The sequence below is a fragment of the Hippocampus zosterae genome, chromosome 13 (genome assembly GCF_025434085.1).
Source record: "Hippocampus zosterae strain Florida chromosome 13, ASM2543408v3, whole genome shotgun sequence".
Lineage (NCBI taxonomy): Eukaryota > Metazoa > Chordata > Actinopteri > Syngnathiformes > Syngnathidae > Hippocampus > Hippocampus zosterae.
Genome location: NC_067463.1, coordinates 20,963,986 through 20,984,267, shown reverse-complemented (window position 1 = coordinate 20,984,267; position 20,282 = coordinate 20,963,986). Strand labels below are relative to the sequence as shown.

The window sequence follows — 20,282 nt, the reverse complement described above, 5'->3', positions numbered from 1 at the left end:
ATTGCAAAGTAAGGCGAGATTGAATATTGAGCTGACCACATACGGGAGTGGCCGTCAGGGAGCTTCTTCTCACAGTTGCTCTCCAACAACTTTGTATTCTAGTAACGCTCTTTGCATTCTGCACCTCTTGTTAAGCCCAAATAGCACGATGCAGAAATGTTTCAAGACTTGCATGCACGCATGTCAAAAAATGCAAATGAATTTTCAACTTGGATGTCTTTGTGAAGGTACCGTAAAGTGGTGTTAAATAACTGCACCAAGGGAGTAAAAGAAATGTACACAGCTCGAAAGCAACAGTGCCCCAGGAAACCTCCAAAGGGACTTTCTCTGACTACCAAAGATGGGAAACTGGCTGCCAACCTGGGGACTAACGTTACCTTCCTGGTTCATCTAGACGAGGTGAGAACTCACGAAACATCCTCCTGGATCCCCCGCACCCTGCCCACCACCTTTTCCAGCCACTCCCCTCAGGCAGACGCTACAGATCCATTCGCACCAAATCCAGTAGAGACACTTAAACAGCTTCTTCCCTCTAGCCATTAACTCCTTAAACAGTCACTGACGTAGTCACTCTTCTTGCACCACAAAATGGTCCTACAAAACTACTGGTATACTCTAAAATGGTTCAATGATTTTGTTGTTTACGATGATACTAGTGCAGCGTGTTATACCGGAGACAAATTCCTTGTGTGTTCTACATACTTGGCCAATAAAGATGATTCTGATTCTGATACTGTATATCCACTTATATTTAGCTACGTGTCATTGGTTTGTCATACTTTAAGTTGCTAAGAATCACAAGATTTGACCATCTCTAATTTGTCACGCATATGTGTTGGCAGAAAAAAAAATAGACATTTGTCTTGATTGCCGACTTTGGGGTGTTACGGGTGGATGATCACATCAACATAAATGGACATAAAGTAACTACTAAAGGAAACGGGACATTATTCTGGGAAAACAGGACAATTTACCGGTCGATCTACGTCCCAACCCTCACCTATGGTCACGACCTATGGGTCGTGACCGAAAGAACGAGATCCCGGATACAAGCGGCTGAAATGAGTTTTCTCCGCAGGGTGTCCGGGCTCTCCCTTAGAGATAAGGTGAGAAGCTCAGTCATCCGGGAGGGGCTCAGAGTCGAGGCGCTTCTCCTCCACATCGAGAGGAGCCAGATGAGGTGGCTTGGGCATCTGATTCGGATGCCTCCTGAGCGCCTCCCCGGTGAGGTGTTCCGGTCATGTCCCACCGGGAGGAGACCCCGAGGAAGACCCAGGACACGCTGGAGAGACTATGTCACCCAGCTTGTCTGTGAACGACTCGGGATCCCCCGGGGAGAGCTGGAAGAAGTAGCTAGGGAGAGGGAAGTCTGGGCTTCCCTGCTAAAGCTGTTGCCCCCGCGACCCGGCCCCGGATAAGCGGTAGATAATGGATGGATGGATGGAACAGGACTCGCAGCGAGAGCAACAGAAGCAGCAAACACAATGAACCAACAAAGACAAAAAGAAACCAGGGAACTACAGGAAATAACTCACGAGGACAACCTGGACAAGACAGGAGAGGCTAAGGGAGATGATTGGAAGACACAAGAAAAAAAAAACTAACAAAAAAAAAACACCAAGCAGGACAAGGCATGAACCACAAGAAAACATGAGACAAAACCAAATACAAATCGAAACAACAAAGACATGACAAGTCATTTTTTTTAAATTACACCAGTATTTAAACAAATAAGAACAGGATTTCTCAACTCAACTCAAATCTATTTATAGAGCACTTTCAAACAGCCATTGCTGCACACAAAATGCTATACATGGAGCAACTAACATATAACCAGTGTGGTGGTTGCTGTTGCCGTTTCCGAACGAAGCAGGACCGGTAGGTTTCGTTCTAGAGGAGTTTCACTGTAGTAAATAACATTACTCAGTGCTATATACTAATTATATATATATATATATATATATATATATATATATATATATATATATATATATATATATATATATATATATATATATATATATATATATGATGTATAACTTAGGTTAGTGTATAAATAACAAAATACAGTAAACATACAGTGATCCCTCGCTACTTTGTGGTTCGTTTATCGCGGGTTCAGTGCATCGCGGATTTTTTCAAACATTTAATTTTTTTTTTTTTAACGTATACATGGAGTACAGTACTGTATATGTTGCTCTATGTGGCTCGCTGTTGTTTTGCAGCTTCTCGCGGACCGTTTGCCGAAATAAACGGCAAAATAAAAAAAATAAAAATTAACCTGTTTATGTTCATTGAACGCGACTTCGCGGATTTTGGTTTATCGCGGGTGGTTTTGGTCCCCATTAACCACGATAAACGAGGGATTACTGTATACATAGATCATACACAATTCAAATGTCCGTACTATATTTAGATCAATAGGGGAGATTCTTAGACGTCTTTTGAGTCGTCGTTGTTTTCATTTGCTTTTTCTGACCTTTTGTTTTCCCCTATTTTCATTGTGCCAATTTAGATTAAATCACATAAGCCTAAATGATATACTTTGTCCTCTCTTCGAAGGACACAGATTAGTCTTGTCTTCAATTATTGCCAATTACAAGCGTGACTGCATGATTCCACAGATTTTATCAGCAAGAACCGAATGACATTTTCTCTCCCGGTAAAGAGCAGCAGATATAGTGCATATGTTTTTTTTTACTGCATCAGATATTGTATTCGACCATCGCGTCATGCTACACGTCATGATATGGGTCCACGTAGTGAAGATGAGCAAAATCTGAAAATTAGTGATGCGAGAGCATAGCCAGTTCTGTGTAGGAATTCTGTGTCCTTCAAAATGACCTCCGGTTGCCTTCTTCTGGGTGAGCATGTGTCAAAATATATTAGATGTCACATGTGTCACAAAAATTCACTTCATCCCATTTCAATTTCCACAAGCCGTTTTGCCCTCTGTGAATTTCATTTCCTCGTGTTTGCCTTGTTTTGAAATGTGCTCGTAAAATGTACATACACTCTCGTGTCCTTCTACATGAAAGATAAGATACAATAGCGGCAACATCCTACTGTATTTTGAATTGTGAACCAAATAACACTTGTGCTTTCTTTCAGGGTGATTCTATCCGGACTAACATTCAACTTGATTTTGGCGATGGCATAGCTGTGTCATATTCGAACCTCAGCTGGGCTGAAGAGGGCATTAAACACGTCTACAAGTCTGCAGGGATATTTAGTGTCACAGCTTTGGCAGAAAACTCTCTGGGTTATGACACAACAACACTCTATCTGCATGTCACATGTAAGTCTCCGCATTGATGAAAAGTACATCTTCAGTGTTGCATTTGTAAATTACACGCATGATCAAGTTTCACTTGCGTATCATTGAACAACATACAAAGGAATGAGTGTGTATTAAAAAAATAAATCAAATCCTCGTCTCAACCCTCGGGTGGTGTCCGTTCACCATTCAGCTCGGGTCCTCGACCAGAGGCCAGGAAGCATTAGGGTTCTGCGCAGTATCCTTGCTGTTCCCAGTACTGCGCTTTTCTGTACTGAGATGTCCGATGTTCCCGGGATCTGTTGCAACCACTCATCTAGTTTGGGGGTCACTGCCCCGAGTGCTCCGACCACCACAGGCACGACTGTCACCTTTACCTTCCAGGCTCTCTCCAGCTCCTCTCTGAGCCCTTGGTATTTCTCGAGTTTCTCATGTTCCTTCTTCCTGATGTTTCCATCACTTGGGACTGCTACATCCACTACAATGGCTTTCCTCTGCCCTTTATCTATGATCACGATATCTGGTTGGTTCGCCATTACCATCTTGTCAGTCCTGATCTGGAAGTCTCACAGGATCTTCGCTCTGTCATTTTCCACGACCTTTGGCGGTGTTTCCCATTGTGACCTTGGGGTTTCCAGTCCATACTCCACACAGGTGTTTCGGTAGACCAGGGGTCTCCAACGTGGTGCCCGCGAGCACCAGGTAGCCCGTGAGGACCACACCAGTAGCCCGCCAGTGCTAGGATTGTGATTTGCTCGTAGAAATTATGATTTAAAAATGCAAACATGGGCCGTATTATAGATTCTATAGCTACCTATTTAGCTATCTAACTAGCTAGCTACAGTATATATCTAGCTAGCTAATGTTCTAATATTATTAAATGTAATTTGTACAAATGTTATTTCAGACGCGTATCAATTTGGTAGCCCTTCACACAATCAGGACACATGAAGTAGCTCTCACTCTCAAAAAGTTTGGTGACCCCTGCGGTAGACTATGCCAGCCACCTGGTTATGGCGTTCCATGTCGGCTTTCCCTGCCAGCATCTTACACCCTGCAGTTATGTGTTGGATCGTCTCAGGTGCCTCTTTGCACAACCTACACCTTGGGTCTTGTCTGGTGTGGTATATCTTGGTTCGCCATCTTACTTCGCTATAGTTACTGACACCTTCTGTTTTTGCTGAAAACACTGCTATGTGTGTGTGTGTTTTACCTTAGGATCCCAGAATCTCTTTTCCATCAGTTTACCATTTTGAATTAATAGTAGGGATAGAGATCAGAGAGTTAAATAATTCTGCTGTAGGTCATGATGGAATTACTGCACGTCTTGTTAAAGTAGTTAAGGAATTAATTCTGAAACCCTTATCACACATTTTTTCATTATCCATAGAAGCAGACTTAGAGACTGGAAAAGGTCTGTAAGTCAGGCGATTTTCTTTTCTTTTTTTTAAAACACATTACCATCCCATTTCTGCTGTTCCACACATTTTGAAAATGTTCAAAGAACTCCTATATAAATGCATTTCTAAACACTTAAACATACATCAGATACTGTACTTTTACTGGTTTTACTGTTTGGTGCTTTCTACCGCCTTTATTACTGATTTGTCTTACTGTTTCTTCATTCATTCATTCATTCATCTTCCGAACCGCTTGATCCTCACTAGGGTCGCGGGGGGAGCTGGAGCCTATCCCAGCTGTCTTCGGGCAGTAGGCGGGGGACACCCTGAATCGGTTGCCAGCCAATCGCAGGGCACACAGAAACGAACAACCATTCGCACTCACACTCACACCTAGGGACAATTTAGAGTGTTCAGTCAGCCTGCCACGCATGTTTTTGGAATGTGGGAGGAAACCGGAGCACCCGGAGAAAACCCACGCAGGCCCGGGGAGAACATGCAAACTCCACACAGGGAGGCCGGAGCTGGAATCGAACCCGGTACCTCTGCACTGTGAAGCCGACGTGCTAACCACTGGACTACCGGGCCGCCCAAGTCGTAGTGCAAAGTATTTTAATTTTCTTAGAGGATTTTTTTTTGCCAAATACATAAATTGTTCCTCCTTCCATCATTCACAAAACAAAGAACACCTGGAACACCTGAACATTACACCAAAATTATGGTCGGTTTTCTTTTTGAAGCACTGAGCGGACAAACGTTTATTTTTGTTTTTTTTTACGTTTAATTTGCAATCAACAGTACTGTATATACTAAAGCCTCTTTTTTTTTTTTAATCCTCAAAATTAGCTTCAGGCCAGCTAGTTTATATTTATTTGACTCCTTTGAACTCTTCTTGTCTTAGGTCCTGTGGAGCATATCCAGCTTCTCTCTCCCTTTGTCGTCATAAGAAACAAGGAAGTTAACATCTCAGCAGTTGTCCTGCCCACTCACCCACGCACAGTCACCTATTTCTGGTGGCTTGGTAACAACACAGAGGTAACTTTTTGCAAGCTTTATTTTATGTCTTTATTTATTCTTTTTAGAAACACCGTCTCCACAGGGGGCTGTGGAGACGGTGTGGCTGTTAAAAGTCTGCATACGTCTGTTCAAATGCCAGGTTATAGTGAAATAAAAAATGAGACCAAGATGTATCCTTTTTACACCCCGCCCTGCCACACACACACAAACACGCACACACTGCTTCCACGTGTGTGTCGCACAGCCCCTTGTCAAGTGCCAAGCAATAACAAAACCTCCATCATTTGTTAGCGAGAGTTTTTTTAATAGACACTCAGTAAAGCAAAAAACATAAACACGCAGTGAAGAATCCACGGAACCTTATACCTGAGGATAAGTTCCACGGGGGATGGGGGTGGGGAAAACAAAACCTAAAACATGCGATCTGTACAATATACGGACAGTGATGCATTGATTGAGATCTCTGTATTTGTTTGCAGCCAATCGTCACATTGGCTGGCAGTGTCTCATACACATTTCCCAATGAGGGAATGTATTCTCTCACAGTTCAAGTTGCTGCAGCCAACCTCATATTCCAGGATACCAAAACCATAGCGGTTAGAGGTAAGTCAATTCTTTCCTTAGAACTCATGTTTAATGAAAACCAGTCACACTTGACAACCTCAACATTATATTGGATGTCTTTATTTGGAATTAAGCGATCTAATGACAGGTCACATCTGTGAACAAGGAAGATTTATTATCAGCAGACTCATTCATTCATTCATCTTCCGAGCCGCTTGATCCTCACTAGGGTCGCGGGGGGTGCTGGAGCCTATCCCAGCTGTCTTTGGGCAGTAGGCGGGGGACACCCTGAATCGGTTGCCAGCCAATCGCAGGGCACACAGAAACGAACAACCATTCACACTCACACGCACACCTGGGGACAATTTAGAGTGTTCAACGCATGTTTTTTTTGGAATGTGGGAGGAAACCGGAGCACCCGGAGAAAACCCACGCAGGCCCGGGGAGAACATGCAAACTCCACACAGGGAGGCCGGAGCTGGAATCGAACCCGGTACCTCTGCACTGTGAAGCCGACGTGCTAACCACTGGACTACCGGGCCGCCTATCAGCAGACTGTACTGCTTTAATGTTGACTAGCTTTAAAATGTGCGCATTTGGCCCAAAGGTAGTGCCTGCGATATGAAAAACCCTCAGACAGAATGTCAACCAAATGATCCGTTGGAAGGACTCGACTTTGAAAAATGAGCATCACCTTTATATTGAAGCGAATTAAAAGTCGTTCTCTCCTGTCTCTCCTTGACAGACTTCTTCAAATCTCTTCTTTTGTCATTCTCGCCAAATCTGGATGAGTTCAACCCTGATTTATCCGAGTGGAGGCAGGATGTGGGGAGAGTAGTTAAGAAGGCTGTTCTCCAAGTGAGTTATTTTCATTTGCTCAATGGTGCACTCTTTCTTTTCCTTCCATCTCTCCTGTCGCACTGTCTTTTGATTCTTCCTTTTCTATCTTCGTATCGGCTAGATGACTCCTTGTCTAGCTTTTTTCTCGATTATTTCCTATATTCCTATTAACTGTGCTGTCCAATACTCTGAAGTCATTGGTGCGGCAAGAGAAGACCCTCAGGCCACCGTGTGATTCATCATTAGACAGGTGTGAAGACGTCTCATCTTCCCATCTCCCTCAGGAAATTGACTCATGAGCTCTAATTCATTAATTTTAAAAGTCACACACAGTGATCTGCTCACTTCTGAGCATGGGAGCTTAGAAGGGACCTATTTATGTTCCACTGTGTGTTCATGCGCGTGTGGTTGCGTGCGGGTGTGTATGTACACATTCCCGACTGAAATGTAGATCTGTGTGCAGTCACGATACTTCGAACAGCTACTTCTGACTAGAAACAATTTGCCACTGTGTCAATTGCAAGGGAATAAGGCGACCTGAATCTTACAAAAAATTAGCCTGTTACGGTGAAAGTGAAATTGGTGAATACTGTAGACAAGTGTTTTTTTACGACCAACATAAAAATACAGTAGAATAGTAGGCCAAAGTGTTCATCAGAAACAAGACATGCAGTTTGAATATTAACGCTGTGTCATACTTCAAACTGTCATTATAATCATACAGTAGTACATGAATAAACAGATCTGTGAGAAAACTCAGTCCTCTCTGGCCACAGCCTGTGCCTTAAATTTTATTTACAAGAAACCATCCTCCAAATGATTCACCCTGGAATGAGCCAGGCAAAGTCTGATCATTCGGGACTCGTATTAGGCGCCTTGGACCTGCCAGAACTCATGTGAATTGCTGCGCACATTGACCATCGACACTTTTACGAGCATCAGGCTCTTTCTCTCGATCGGTGATATGAGAATTTTGAGAGGATTGACCAGATGACAATTGGAATGTGCGAACATTAAACAATGCAGTGTCTGCTATTGTTGTTGTTCTCAAACTAATTGCAACCATCTGCCATCTAATTTTGCTCATTTTCAACCTCTCTGAGACTCAACCAGAGAAATGTTGTTTGTAAAGTACATTAATGTTACCGTAAAGAAGGCATGCACTGTATGACCCTGACCCGATCTGTAAAGGCTAGACTGATGACTTCCTCCAAGTTTGTGGTGTCGTCACGCACTCAAAGTTCATCTTTCAGGGAAGAGCTCTGGGAGATGGTGCGTAAGCCGAGGTCATCAAAACTGCTTTCGGCGGCCAAAATACAAAAAGCAAAGGAATAATCAGATAGAATGGAATAAATTGATTGCCTTCTTTGCTTATAATCTAATAATTGACCTCCAGCCTCTCTTCACCGAGTGGGTGGTGGAACACCCGACGTAACTCGGCAACAAACTCCGGAAAGGAAGATCGGACCTTGGGTCCTAATTTTGTTTGAGTCTATGGCAGGCATTTCCAGCTCCGGGCCTGGAGGGCCACTGTCCCTGCCTGTTTTCCAGCTCTCCCGGCTGCAACACACCTGATTCAGATGATCAGCTCATCAGCCAGCTCTGAAGTAGCATTAGAACAATCCTGATGATTTGATTCAGGTGCCTTGCTCCTAAAATGGTTCAATGATTTTGTTGTTTACGATGATACTAGTGCAGCGTGTTATACCGGAGACAAATTCCTTGTGTGTTCTACATACTTGGCCATTAAAGATGATTCTGATTCTGATTTGAGAGCTGGAAAACAGGCAGGACAGAGGCCCTTGAGGACCAACTTTGGACACCCCTGGTCTATGGGATCCATGGTCAGGTTATTCTGACATGATCTGTAAACTAACGTAGACTCAAACAAAATAAGATTTATTTACAGAAAAACAGAGGCCCGACAAAGTATATAGAGAAAGCGCTGGCAACACAACCCAAGGAAAAGCCCCAAAACAAAAAAAAACACTTGCAAATGGCCAGGTAACCTTGAATCCTGAAAAATACACAAAACAAAATAACTAAAGTCCAACTCCACAAAACTTAATCAGCCAATAATAAAAATAAATCCAAAGTAATTAATAAGAACACGATAATCTATCAAAGCAAGAGCGACTATAAACATGAAAGTGGTGCCTCGAAAATATCCCTTGAGCAAATGTCAGGCAAGGTCAATATTTCGACGAGAGACATGGGTTCATCATGATGAGCCAATTGGCAGCAGGTGTGCACGTTGGAAGAGACACCCTCCACTGCCACCTGCTGGAGAAACACAAGAACAGGATCATGACCGACGCGCGAACAGTTAAAATTAACCTTCGGGTGGCTTGACAATGATTACAAGACATGGGTGATCACTGAGCATTTCGGAGGTTTTTTTGTGGGTTTTTTTTTGGTCAGATCTTTCTTTTCCGCACCCTCAACCACGTGTGCCAAATAAAACTTTTCGATTTCTTTATATGAGGAGAAGATGAAAATTCAGGGTGCAAGTGCATCTCAGGTACGTGCTGCATACATTTGCTGTTCACTGAGAGGGCCAGAGTGGTCCACAATTGCTCACATCTTACAAAGACCATTAGTCATCGGCCTCATCGACAACACCGACAGCTCTGCATATCGAGAGGAAATGAAGTGGCTGGTGCTCTGGAGCAGCCAAGACAATCTGGAAGCGAGCACCCTTCCCACTCTACAGACGGTTATGACCTCAGGAAACATCCTTTGCCACAGCTGCTCAACATTCAACTCAACTCAACTGAATTTACAGAGCACTTTAAAACAACCACCGCTGTATACAAAGTGCTATACATGGAGCAAAAAATCATATATACAACAATAAAGCAATAAATCAGGAACAAAGATGGTAGAAGGCACCAAACAGTAACACTAAGATCAAATCTGAGTCATGCTGAGTAAAAAGACAAAGAATACAAATGAGTTTTGAGATGAGTTTTAAAGATGGGCAGCGAGGGAGCTTGCCGGATGTTCAAAGAGAGGGACCAGCAACGGAAAAGGCTCGATCCCCTCTGAACCTCTGCTTTTTTCTTGGTACCGCAAAGAATCCCCGGTGCTGCAGACCTGAGGCACCGGGCAGGTGTGTTGGGGCGGAGTAGCTCATAAGGGCTGTTCACACGGCAAGATTTGGTCCGGTGCTGCGCCGGGGCTGCCCCAGTAGAGCGTTCACACGTGCAAATTAGCTCCGGCGTAGCCCCGGAAAAGAGCTTATACCGGACCAAATTTGACCCAGCTCAGGGAGGTGGGTCAAATATTTGCTCTGGAGCAAATGCTCGTATAGGAGGCAGCACCGGTGTAAATTTGCATGTGTGAACGCAACTGGGTTAAATTTGCTCCAGAGCAAATGCTTGTGAAGAGTACGTATGGCGAGAATGCGTTGCTTTCGTGCTCTGTCGGACTTCCGCAATGTGTTTGTTTCATAACGACACAAGACTTGGCTAGTAACATTTTTCCTTTTGTAGGAGACTGGACTGTCTCGGAGTTGTTTGTTCCTTTGTTGTTTGTTCACAACCCCCCGCCCCCCATAGAATTTATTTTGTGATTTCCCCTCTTGATTTTCTGTTTGGCACATTAGTGTTTGCTTTTCTGAGTGTCATCGAAGTCATTGTTCATTTACGAGCAGAAGGCCCGGAGACCGAGAAGGAGAAAGACGTGCCGGTCCAGTAGTCGCTTGAGTTGTGTATATACAGTACGTTTTAAAAAGAACCAACATGACAGCTCGTTTGTTTTCTTTCGTTTTGCTCCGCTGCAGAAACTGCCGTGTGAACGCAAGTGGGGCAGCCCCGACACTGTGTCGGGGCTGCCACGCTCAGCGGCTTTGTACGTGTGAACGCTCCACGCAATTTGCTGCGGTGCAAAATATATCGCAACAAAATATATCGGTGCAGCGCCGGAGCAAATGTGTGCCGTGTGAACGGCCATAGAGAGGTAAGGTGGAGCGAGGCCATTTAAAGATTTGAAAACAAATAATAGGATCTTAAAAAGAGCACTAAAATGTATAGGGTGCCGGTGAAGGGATGCCAGAGTAGGTCTTATGTGCTTCCTCTTGCGAGTACCAGTCAAGAGGCGAGCAGCAGCATTGCGACCAACTGGAGACGCTTAATGTAGATTTGGCTGATTCCAAACTAAAGTGCATTACAGTCATCCAGCCGGGATGTGACGAAGGCATGAGTTACTGTTTCAAAGTGCTTATGAACGCGCCGTTCAACTGCCCGGGGTCAACCATCGATACTATCCTGTTCCTGGGGATTTCAGTCTTTCAGGACCTGATATTGGAGGCCAACATCAACTCCATCCTCAAACAGGCCCGGCAGAGAATATACTTGGTTCAGGTGCTACGGAAACCCGGCCTGTCACAGGAGCAGTTGGGGAAGTAAATAATAAAGGATATATCTTTATTGAAAGCATAAGCGTTCTTCATTGCAGGCAAAGCCAACTAATGATTGCAAGCATAAGCGTTCTTCTTTGCAAGCAAAATCAAATTATCCTGAGAGGCAGAAGCATTCTTCTTTGCGAGCATAAATTGTCTTTGCGAGAATCAATCGAATAATATGCGACTGTATGATTACTAAAAATAATAAATCCAACGATGATCCATCCATATGGATGGTAAGCAATGCATCTCTGGCTCTTGTATGTTCATTTCAAAGGTATTATATTTGGATTTGTCAAGCGTTTCAAGAAAAGACAGGAAATGATGAGTTCTACGCACGACACAGTTGCTTCATAAAATGTATCTTCCTTTCTCGAGTCTGGTTTGCAGTCTGCATTATTTATTCTTGCTTTGATATAGGTGGCCGAGTTCCCTGAAGAACAGCTTTTGGTCGCTGTGTTCCCCGGAGTTCCAACTGCCGCTGAGCTGTTCCTCTTACCACACAAGAACCAGTCACATGACAAGAAAAAGAGTGAGGAGGAACTTGACCAAGTATGAGTGCCATCTAATTAATAATAAGATGATAAAATGAGATCAAACCATGTTGTTCCGATTTAAAACCCTGCTGTGTTTCCGAAACAGATTTCGAACATCATTGTCAGTGCACTGAACCAGAATCTGGTGGAGTTTGAGCTGAAGCCTGGCGTGAGGGTGATCGTATATAACACACAGCTAACACTGGGTAAGAGATTTCTTGTTTCTTTGTTATTGTTGTTTTGGTTCATCTCATTTTCACCATCTTAATTTCTTTCTTTTTGTTTCCCTTGAGTTATTATCAGACCATTAGGTGATCAGCAATGCAAATACTTCACTGATTATGAGATAAGATGATAGCTCTGGAGAGCAAACGCAGAGTTCCGAGTTTTAAAAAGTCGATGTATCTTATTTCCAAATATTTAAGTCAAAATCCTTTTTTTTTATGCTGTGCTGCACTCTATATACATTTTAACTCTACCCAACTATAGCCTGAATAACAAACATATGACGCCTTCTCCAGTACTGATCATCTGCCTCAATCATACTATTCGGGAAGGTCCGTCTATCAAAATGTGACCGCGGAGAAAGAAGGGAATTCGTCAGGCCTGCATTATTCATAGGAACCAAGAATAACGGAACACACGACGACAAAGTGTGCATGTGAAGCATGTTGGCTAACATCTGTGCAAATAAACATCTGCCTGTAATGCGTTCCTTCAAATAAGTGATTTGGACATCTGGCAATTGAGTAAATAACTGTCGTCGGCTCGTGAACGTGAGCCGTAGATAGCGCTGATGCCGAACCATTGGGTGAAACTCGAATCACCTGAGAGGAATCTCATACTTTGTGTCGCTCGGGGAGTTCTGTTGGAGGTGCTTCGGGAGTATGGGGTACCGAGCCCCCTGATACGGGCTGTTCGGCCCTTATACCGCTGATGTCAGAGTTTGTTTCGCATTGCCAGCAATAAGTCGGAATCGTTTCCAGTGAGGGTTGGACTCCGCCAAGTCTGCCCCTTTGTCGCCGATTCTGTTCATCACCTTTATGGACAGAATTTCTATGCGCAGCCGAAGTGTTGAGGGGGTCCGTTTTGGTGGCCTCAGGATTACATCTCTGCTTTTACCAGATGATGTGGTACTGTTTGCTCCTTCAAGTAGGGCTCTCCAACTCTCACTGGAGCGTTTCGCAGCTCAGTGTTAAGCGGTTGGGATGAATATCCGCACCTCCAAATCTGAAACAATGGTCCTCAGTCGGAAAAGGGTGGGGTTACTTGCTAGTTTTTGTACTGACATCCGTGTGAAAATGTTGACCTACCATTTGTAAATCCAGGCATGATTTTGATCTGGTAATCACTGATTGTTTATATATGTGAGGTCTTATTAAAGGTAAATAATTAGGGGCTATCTCTGCATTTTGACGTTTCCTGTGATCTGATGATTGACATTTTTTGCTCATGATTCTCCATTGTTTTGTGAAAATACAATGGTTTCATCACTTGTCTGTGGTTGTTTCCAAATCAATTGTATCACAGCCACGTGACAGTCCGACGTCATTTTAAACATCACACATTCATTTGTCTATTGAGCACAGTAGTTATAATCATATGAAACTTTTATCAAAGTAACATCTTGATATAAAAAAAACAAACAACAAGTACGTTGAAACAAGTTCTCCCGTCGCAGAGGAGCTCAGGTTGACGCTAACATTTTCCGGACCGGACGAAGCTTTGCTAGTCTGATTCTGAATGTCGTTCGGTGGGGCAAAAAGAATACACCACACCAACTGTTCTTGGCGCCTGAGGGACAAAATGTTTCAGTGACCTAAACATTTTCATTTCAAGCGCAAATCCGATAGTTTTCCTGAGCATCAATCAAAAGCTGCACGTTTATTTGACTCAGGACATGTGAATGTTGGAGAGGACGATCGCGTCAGTCTTACTTACAACCTTTGGCAGCAGCAGATGATTGGTCTAAACAAAGTTAGGACTTTTCTGCATCTACCTTAACGTAATTTTCCTGAATGTAGTTTTTCTACAGGATTCATTCACCTCCCATTCATTTTTAACCGTAGATTTGAATAATACTGTACATAAAAGGACGATACTGTCGATATGGTAAGGGAGCAATTGTAAAATTACTCCGTGTTCCTACAGCACCCTTGGTGGACTCCAACCCTCGACATAGGAGCTCTGCTATGCTCATGCTCTTATCAGTGGTTTTCCTTGGCCTTGCCGTGTTTCTCATCTACAAATTCAAGAGGTACTAACCTTGTGTGATGACCTTCCCCTTCTCCACAACAGAATTACATACAAAGCTCGAATGTGTATGTTATCATTCTGTATAACCCATTATTGATGGTCCCGCAGGAGAAAGGTCTAGGCTCGTCATTCGCTGTCAAGTCTGGAAATGAGAGTTTTACATATCCCTTTAGGCCACAGGCAGCATCATTCCAGTATGTTGAGAATATCATCAGTAATACGATTCAGTGTGTATCATGTAGTCCAAGTGCCTTATTTGGGCTTAAAGACATTCATGCATTGTGAAACTATATACTGGATATATATATAGCTGTTGGTTTAGCGCGTTTTTATTGGCATTAATTTATATGAATTTTAACGGGATTAAATTTTTTCTCGCGGGACTAACGCGGCACACGTCACGAGCGGATGTTACGTTGCTCTATAAATAAACCAGAAACAAAACAACAAGCACGCTTCATAGGTCCACGCACGTTTGTTTTGCCAGCCATGGCAGCGCGAGACACCGAAAACTGATACTTAAAGAGTTTTTATGAATGGAAAGTTTACTTTTGAAAAGTCGCCAGATTGTTCCACTGACAAGACCAAAGTTACCTGTATCATGCAGGTATACGATGCATGCCACTGACGCAAGTGTTACTTGTTTGGAACTATTTTGTGTGGAAGGTTACAGTGTTACGTGTCCATAGAAATAGAGTGGGTGGAGCTTCTGTGTTCGTCTGACAGTGACGGTGAAGTTCAGCGGTGCAGTGGTAGCGACCTAGCGAAAATAAAACATCTTCAGTGTTGTCATCGAAACAAGTGTAGTCATCCGAAATGATGTCTACACAAAACCGTAGAGAGACTTCCGCGCAAGAAGGACCAACAGAATCAACATAGCCCGACTGCTGTGTTCAAAGCAAACTTGAGAAAAACAAAGTATGCAACCATGGCTTAATCCACTATCGGCTGACTACTAGTTTACTTTAGATGTGCACTTTATAATGTTATATTGCTCTGTTTTAATTCCATTTAAAAAGTTGTTAAAGCAGCTGTTGCGTGACAAAATATTTTTTTCACTGTTGTTGATGGACAGTCATATTGTGTGAGAGATTATGTGTGAATAACTGCTCCAAGTGAAAAATGTTCATGTAAAATTGAAAATCGAAATTGTTATTTCAGTAAATATTTGCATTTTGCACATAGAAAACTGGTTCATGATTCCATGTTGATGAGAGCATTAAAATGGGGGTGGGGGGGATAGGACAAAAAAAATATAAAAGGAAGTTCAGAAACGATAAAAAATGCATGAGTAATCACAATTAATTTTTTGTGAATTGGAGTTAATTATGACAGTTGCATTTTTAATTAGATTAAATATTTTAATCGTTTGACCGCTCTAATATACATCTATATCTATATTTTATGTTATATTATGAACGAATATGGAATGCCTCCTATTAGTCAAAAGAAGTATTCCTCAAATTGAAAATATCTAAAATTGTGATCTGGAATTGATGTTGGACTTGATGTGGAAGGGGAAGGTTTGCTGGGGTTTTTATTTATTTTATTTTTTTCACTCCGCATGTGCCAGACTTTAGGCCCACTAAAATTTGCGTGTCTCCTTTTGGCAAACTTTTAGAAAAATACCTTGGCTAAACATATACGCAGAGGTGAACCAGGAGAAGGAGCAAGAGATGATTAGCTCCGTGGGCCAAGCCGACAACATGCCAAAAATAACACTGAATGAGTTCTCCTCATCCAAAGAACTCATGGAGAAACAACTGGATTCAACAGTCAAAAGTAAGTGATCAACCACCAAAATGGATCACATTATTTCAGTTGATTGAGCTCAACCCCCATTTCACCCAGAAGGTCAAAAAGTGGCTTTGAAGCAAACGGAGTTGAGAGTTGTAAAAACAAACGACATACCGCATGTTAAAATGAAACCAGAGTCCCATATTTTCTGCACTATAAGGCGCACCTTCAATGAATGACCTATTTTAAAACTGTTTTCATATATAGGGCGCACTGCATTATAAGAAAAGAACAAAATTCACGAAGACAATTGATTCAACAAATAGGCGGACAAACCTCGTAGGCCCTACATCCACAAGGGGCGAGCACGGACAGCAGGTCCTTAGAAGTCTTACTTGTCTCCTTGCTTCGTTCTGTCAGTCCTTAACTCTGCTTTCAGTGTTCATTTCACAATGGCTGCTTGGTGTGTTGGCGAATACACGTCAGTTAGTGTCGGGCAGAACCCTTTTAGGTTACTGCTCATAACCAGTAGACGGCATAGGAACACGAACATGTAAACAACTCAATGGGGAATATAAAGTCAAGTCAAGTCAAGTCAACAGTATTTCTAGAGCACCTTCAAACAGCCATCGCTGCATACAAAGTGCTGTACATGGAGCGATTTACCATACACAATAAACAGTAAGACGAATCGGTACTAAAGGCGGTAGAAAGCACCAAGCAGTAAAATCAAGAGCAAATCTAAGTCATGCTGAGTCGAACGCCAAAGAATACAAGTGAGTTTTGAGGAGGGCTTTAAAGATGGGCAGCGAAGGAGGCTTGCCGAATGTTCAGTGGGATAAAGGGATTGTAATACATACAAAAGGTGCATCAGACTATAGGGCGCACTGTCAACCTTTGAGAAAATTGAATAGTGCGGAAAATGTACAGGAAAGGTACATCCTTAGTCTGACATTTCACACAAACATCCAAAGAAAGTACAGTATTTAAATTCTCAGTTTTAGCTGACATTGTGGTTACTCCAAATGGTCAAGTCTACCAACAATACATACGGCACATATGCAGTGGACAACACACTGGAAGTCACAGTAGTGGTCAGTCGTCAGTCATTCATTCATCTTCCGAGCCGCTTGATCCTCACTAGGGTCGCGGGGGGTGCTGGAGCCTATCCCAGCTGTCTTCGGGCAGTAGGCGGGGGACACCCCGAATCGGTTGCCAGCCAATCGCAGGGCACACAGAAACGAACAACCAGTCGCACTCACACTCACACCGAGGGACAATTTAGAGTGTTCAATCAGCCTGCCACGCATGTTTTTGGAATGTGGGAGGAAACCGGAGCACCCGGAGAAAACCCACGCAGGCCCGGGGAGAACATGCAAACTCCACACAGGGAGGCCGGAGCTGGAATCGAACCCGGTACCTCTGCACTGTGAAGCCGACGTGCTAACCACTGGCCTACCGGGCCGCCGTAGTAGTCAATCAATTATAAACAATAAAATTCCACAATAAACTGGATTTATCAATCCCAACATCGTTTTTTCTTGATCTTGAAGTAGTTGTACTAGCTATTATTTCTCATGCTTGTAAAAAAATAAATTCTGTATCCTCTTGTCTTCTCAGGGGGAGTCGCAAATGTCCGCGAGAGCACAAGGGAGATTCCAAACTGTACTAGTGTGTAGAGTGTGTCCTTTACAGCAATCAAGCGTCAAGTGGTGTCTCTTTCAGTTTTGTAATTTCTCGACACAACCGCTGTGAATAGTTTTCTAAGAGACCTCATTTTTACAGCCGCGCATGGAAGTCACCTTCAACATCCACGCGACAAATCAATGTATTCCGTGAAATGAGTTTATTGTCTGAAGACCAAACATCAAATCAGTTTTGTGCCTGTGTCAGCTCGGTAACAACGTTTGTAAAGTTGGCTAAATACTTTGCTTCGGAAATGATCTCTTGCTTATGTATGAACCACAATGTCTAAATATTTAACTAAACAGAATATTACTAATGCATACACGATCAACTGTCTTGTATTTACCATGTAGATTTTTAAAGGCCCATAGTGTGTCATAGCAAACGATCAGACAAATGGTGTGCTTTTTGAAAGTCTGTGAAAAATTAAAATGCCAGCTTTGTTTTAATAAGGTCATTGACCAGTGCCTGTTGCAAATGATGGCATCTATGTAAATAATTAATGACTGTAAATAGTTGTTTTTCAGTCAATCAACACCCCCCCTCCCAAAAAAAAACCCCAAAAAACCCCCACATTGACTCAGTTTAAGAGTATTGCTCTTCTTGACATATCTTGAGAGAAATGTATATCTCTGTCTGCACATTTTCATACCCTGAATTTTCTGGGAATTAAATGTACATTTGCAAAATTGCCATGCTCAACGTTAATACTTTCATTTTAAGATTAAGAAAAAGATTAAGAAAACCTTTATTAGTCTCGCAATGGAGAAATTCCAGATTCACAGCAGCAAAGTTATGAAAGGAAGAAGTAGAACAACAAAATAAAGGAGCTGCTGGAAAGGCAGCCACTCTCGCGGCGCCATTTTGAAGTCAAAAATAACAAAAATAACACAAGACAACACATAGGACATAGACATAGGACACAGACAGTCGTTCAATCTTCACCAAGTTTCTGCATACACTTTGTTGTCTGAAGCAGTTATAGATGAAAGAGGAGAGGATCAAAGTGTCCTTTCACCAGTGGATCAGAGACATCATGCTGAAAAATGTGCACACGTCTGCTACAAGCAAAGTTTTGAAAGCAAACACGAAGCCGTAGCGTCCATTGACGAAAAGAGATTAGTTCACTTCTCCTGTCCCACATAATCCGCTTCAAACTCCAAGCCGCGACTCCCAGCTCCAAATCCGCATCGGCACTCCGCGCCAACGCTCCTTTCTTCTCATCGTCGGCTCCTCAAGACCTCCATCCATCCAGCCGCAGACCGTTCAATTTTGTATTGTGTATAAAATGTATACTGAGATAAATCTGCATTATTGCTTTTTTGCCTCTGTCGGTAAATGAACAGTTTGACTCGGCATCAGAGCACACGATACCGAATCCGTTGTTATGGTTACCGGTCGTTAAAGTATTCAGCCACTGATGAAGACCATTCCATGTGTTGTAGTTAGACAGTAACAGAGTCATTTTCGAACATTTTGTAAGAATACATAATTATATTGGTGCTGTATGTTACACATACGTACAGCACATTTGACAATAAAGTTGTATCCAATTCAAATTGTTTTCTGTCAAAGCTTCAGGCAAATTTCTCAAAAGCAAGCATCTTATTAATTGAATCAATGATACAGTATCTACTGTTTCCCAGCAAGAAGCAATCTCAAATTCTGCACGTTAGAGTGCGTTTAGAGTGTGGAGTGAAGCAAAACAGCCTTCAAGACAAGTGTAGGATTGTTTTAGTATGTTCTGAAATAATAATGAATGATTTATGTAAACCAGGAGTCTTCTCTGAAAAGAAAAAGTGAAATTCATAATGTTGAATTAGTGGCAGGTTTGGACAGTGATGTAAATAAATTGTTTTTAATGTAAGACTCTAATGTAAGTGTTTTTCTTGGCTAATCCTTGACATCATCCATCCATCCATCCATCCATCATCTACCGCTTATCCGGGGCCGGGTCGCGGGGGCAACAGCTTTAGCAGGGAAGCCCAGACTTCCCTCTCCCTAGCTACTTCGTCCAGCTCTCCCCGGGGATCCCAAGACGTTCCCAGGCCAGCTGGGTGACATAGTCTCTCCAGCGTGTCCTGGGTCTTCCTCGGGGTCTCCTCCCGGTGGGACATGCCCGGAACACCTCACCAGGGAGGCGTTCAGGAGGCATCCGAATCAGATGCCCAAGCCACCTCATCTGGCTCCTCTCGATGTGGAGGAGAAGCGGCTCCACTCTGAGCCCCTCCCGGATGACCGAGCTTCTCACCTTATCTCTAAGGGAGAGCCCGGACACCCTGGGGAGAAAACTCATTTCAGCCGCTTGTATCCGGGATCTCGTTCTTTCGGTCACGACCCATAGCTCGTGACCATAGATGAGGGTTGGGACGTAGATCGACCGGTAAATTGAGAGCTTCGGCCTTTGGCTCAGCTCCTTCTTCACCACGACAAACCGATACAACGTCCGCAGCTTAATCATGATGACAATTAGTTGCGAGGGTGGAACAAATCCAGCAAATATTAATAATGGACACCATATTTCATTAGCGCAGACAGATCAGCAATAGGGAGAAAATATCTGC

The 20,282-nt window shown here is 43.0% G+C and overlaps 1 protein-coding gene across 1 annotated transcript in view; it reads left to right on the top strand.

Moving 5' to 3' along the window:
- sorcs3a (sortilin related VPS10 domain containing receptor 3a) overlaps positions 1-19,585 on the top strand; it is a 116,337-nt gene extending 96,752 nt beyond the window's left edge. Inside the window, exons 18-27 of the mRNA XM_052083756.1 lie at positions 228-399; positions 3,112-3,298; positions 5,579-5,712; positions 6,174-6,297; positions 7,004-7,116; positions 11,924-12,055; positions 12,146-12,245; positions 14,191-14,296; positions 15,917-16,077; positions 17,653-19,585. Of these exons, the coding sequence (XP_051939716.1) occupies positions 228-399; positions 3,112-3,298; positions 5,579-5,712; positions 6,174-6,297; positions 7,004-7,116; positions 11,924-12,055; positions 12,146-12,245; positions 14,191-14,296; positions 15,917-16,077; positions 17,653-17,711 (1,288 nt within the window). The 3' untranslated portion in view covers positions 17,712-19,585. The remainder of the gene's footprint in view (positions 1-227; positions 400-3,111; positions 3,299-5,578; positions 5,713-6,173; positions 6,298-7,003; positions 7,117-11,923; positions 12,056-12,145; positions 12,246-14,190; positions 14,297-15,916; positions 16,078-17,652) is intronic.
- The last annotated feature ends 697 nt before the right edge of the window (positions 19,586-20,282 follow it).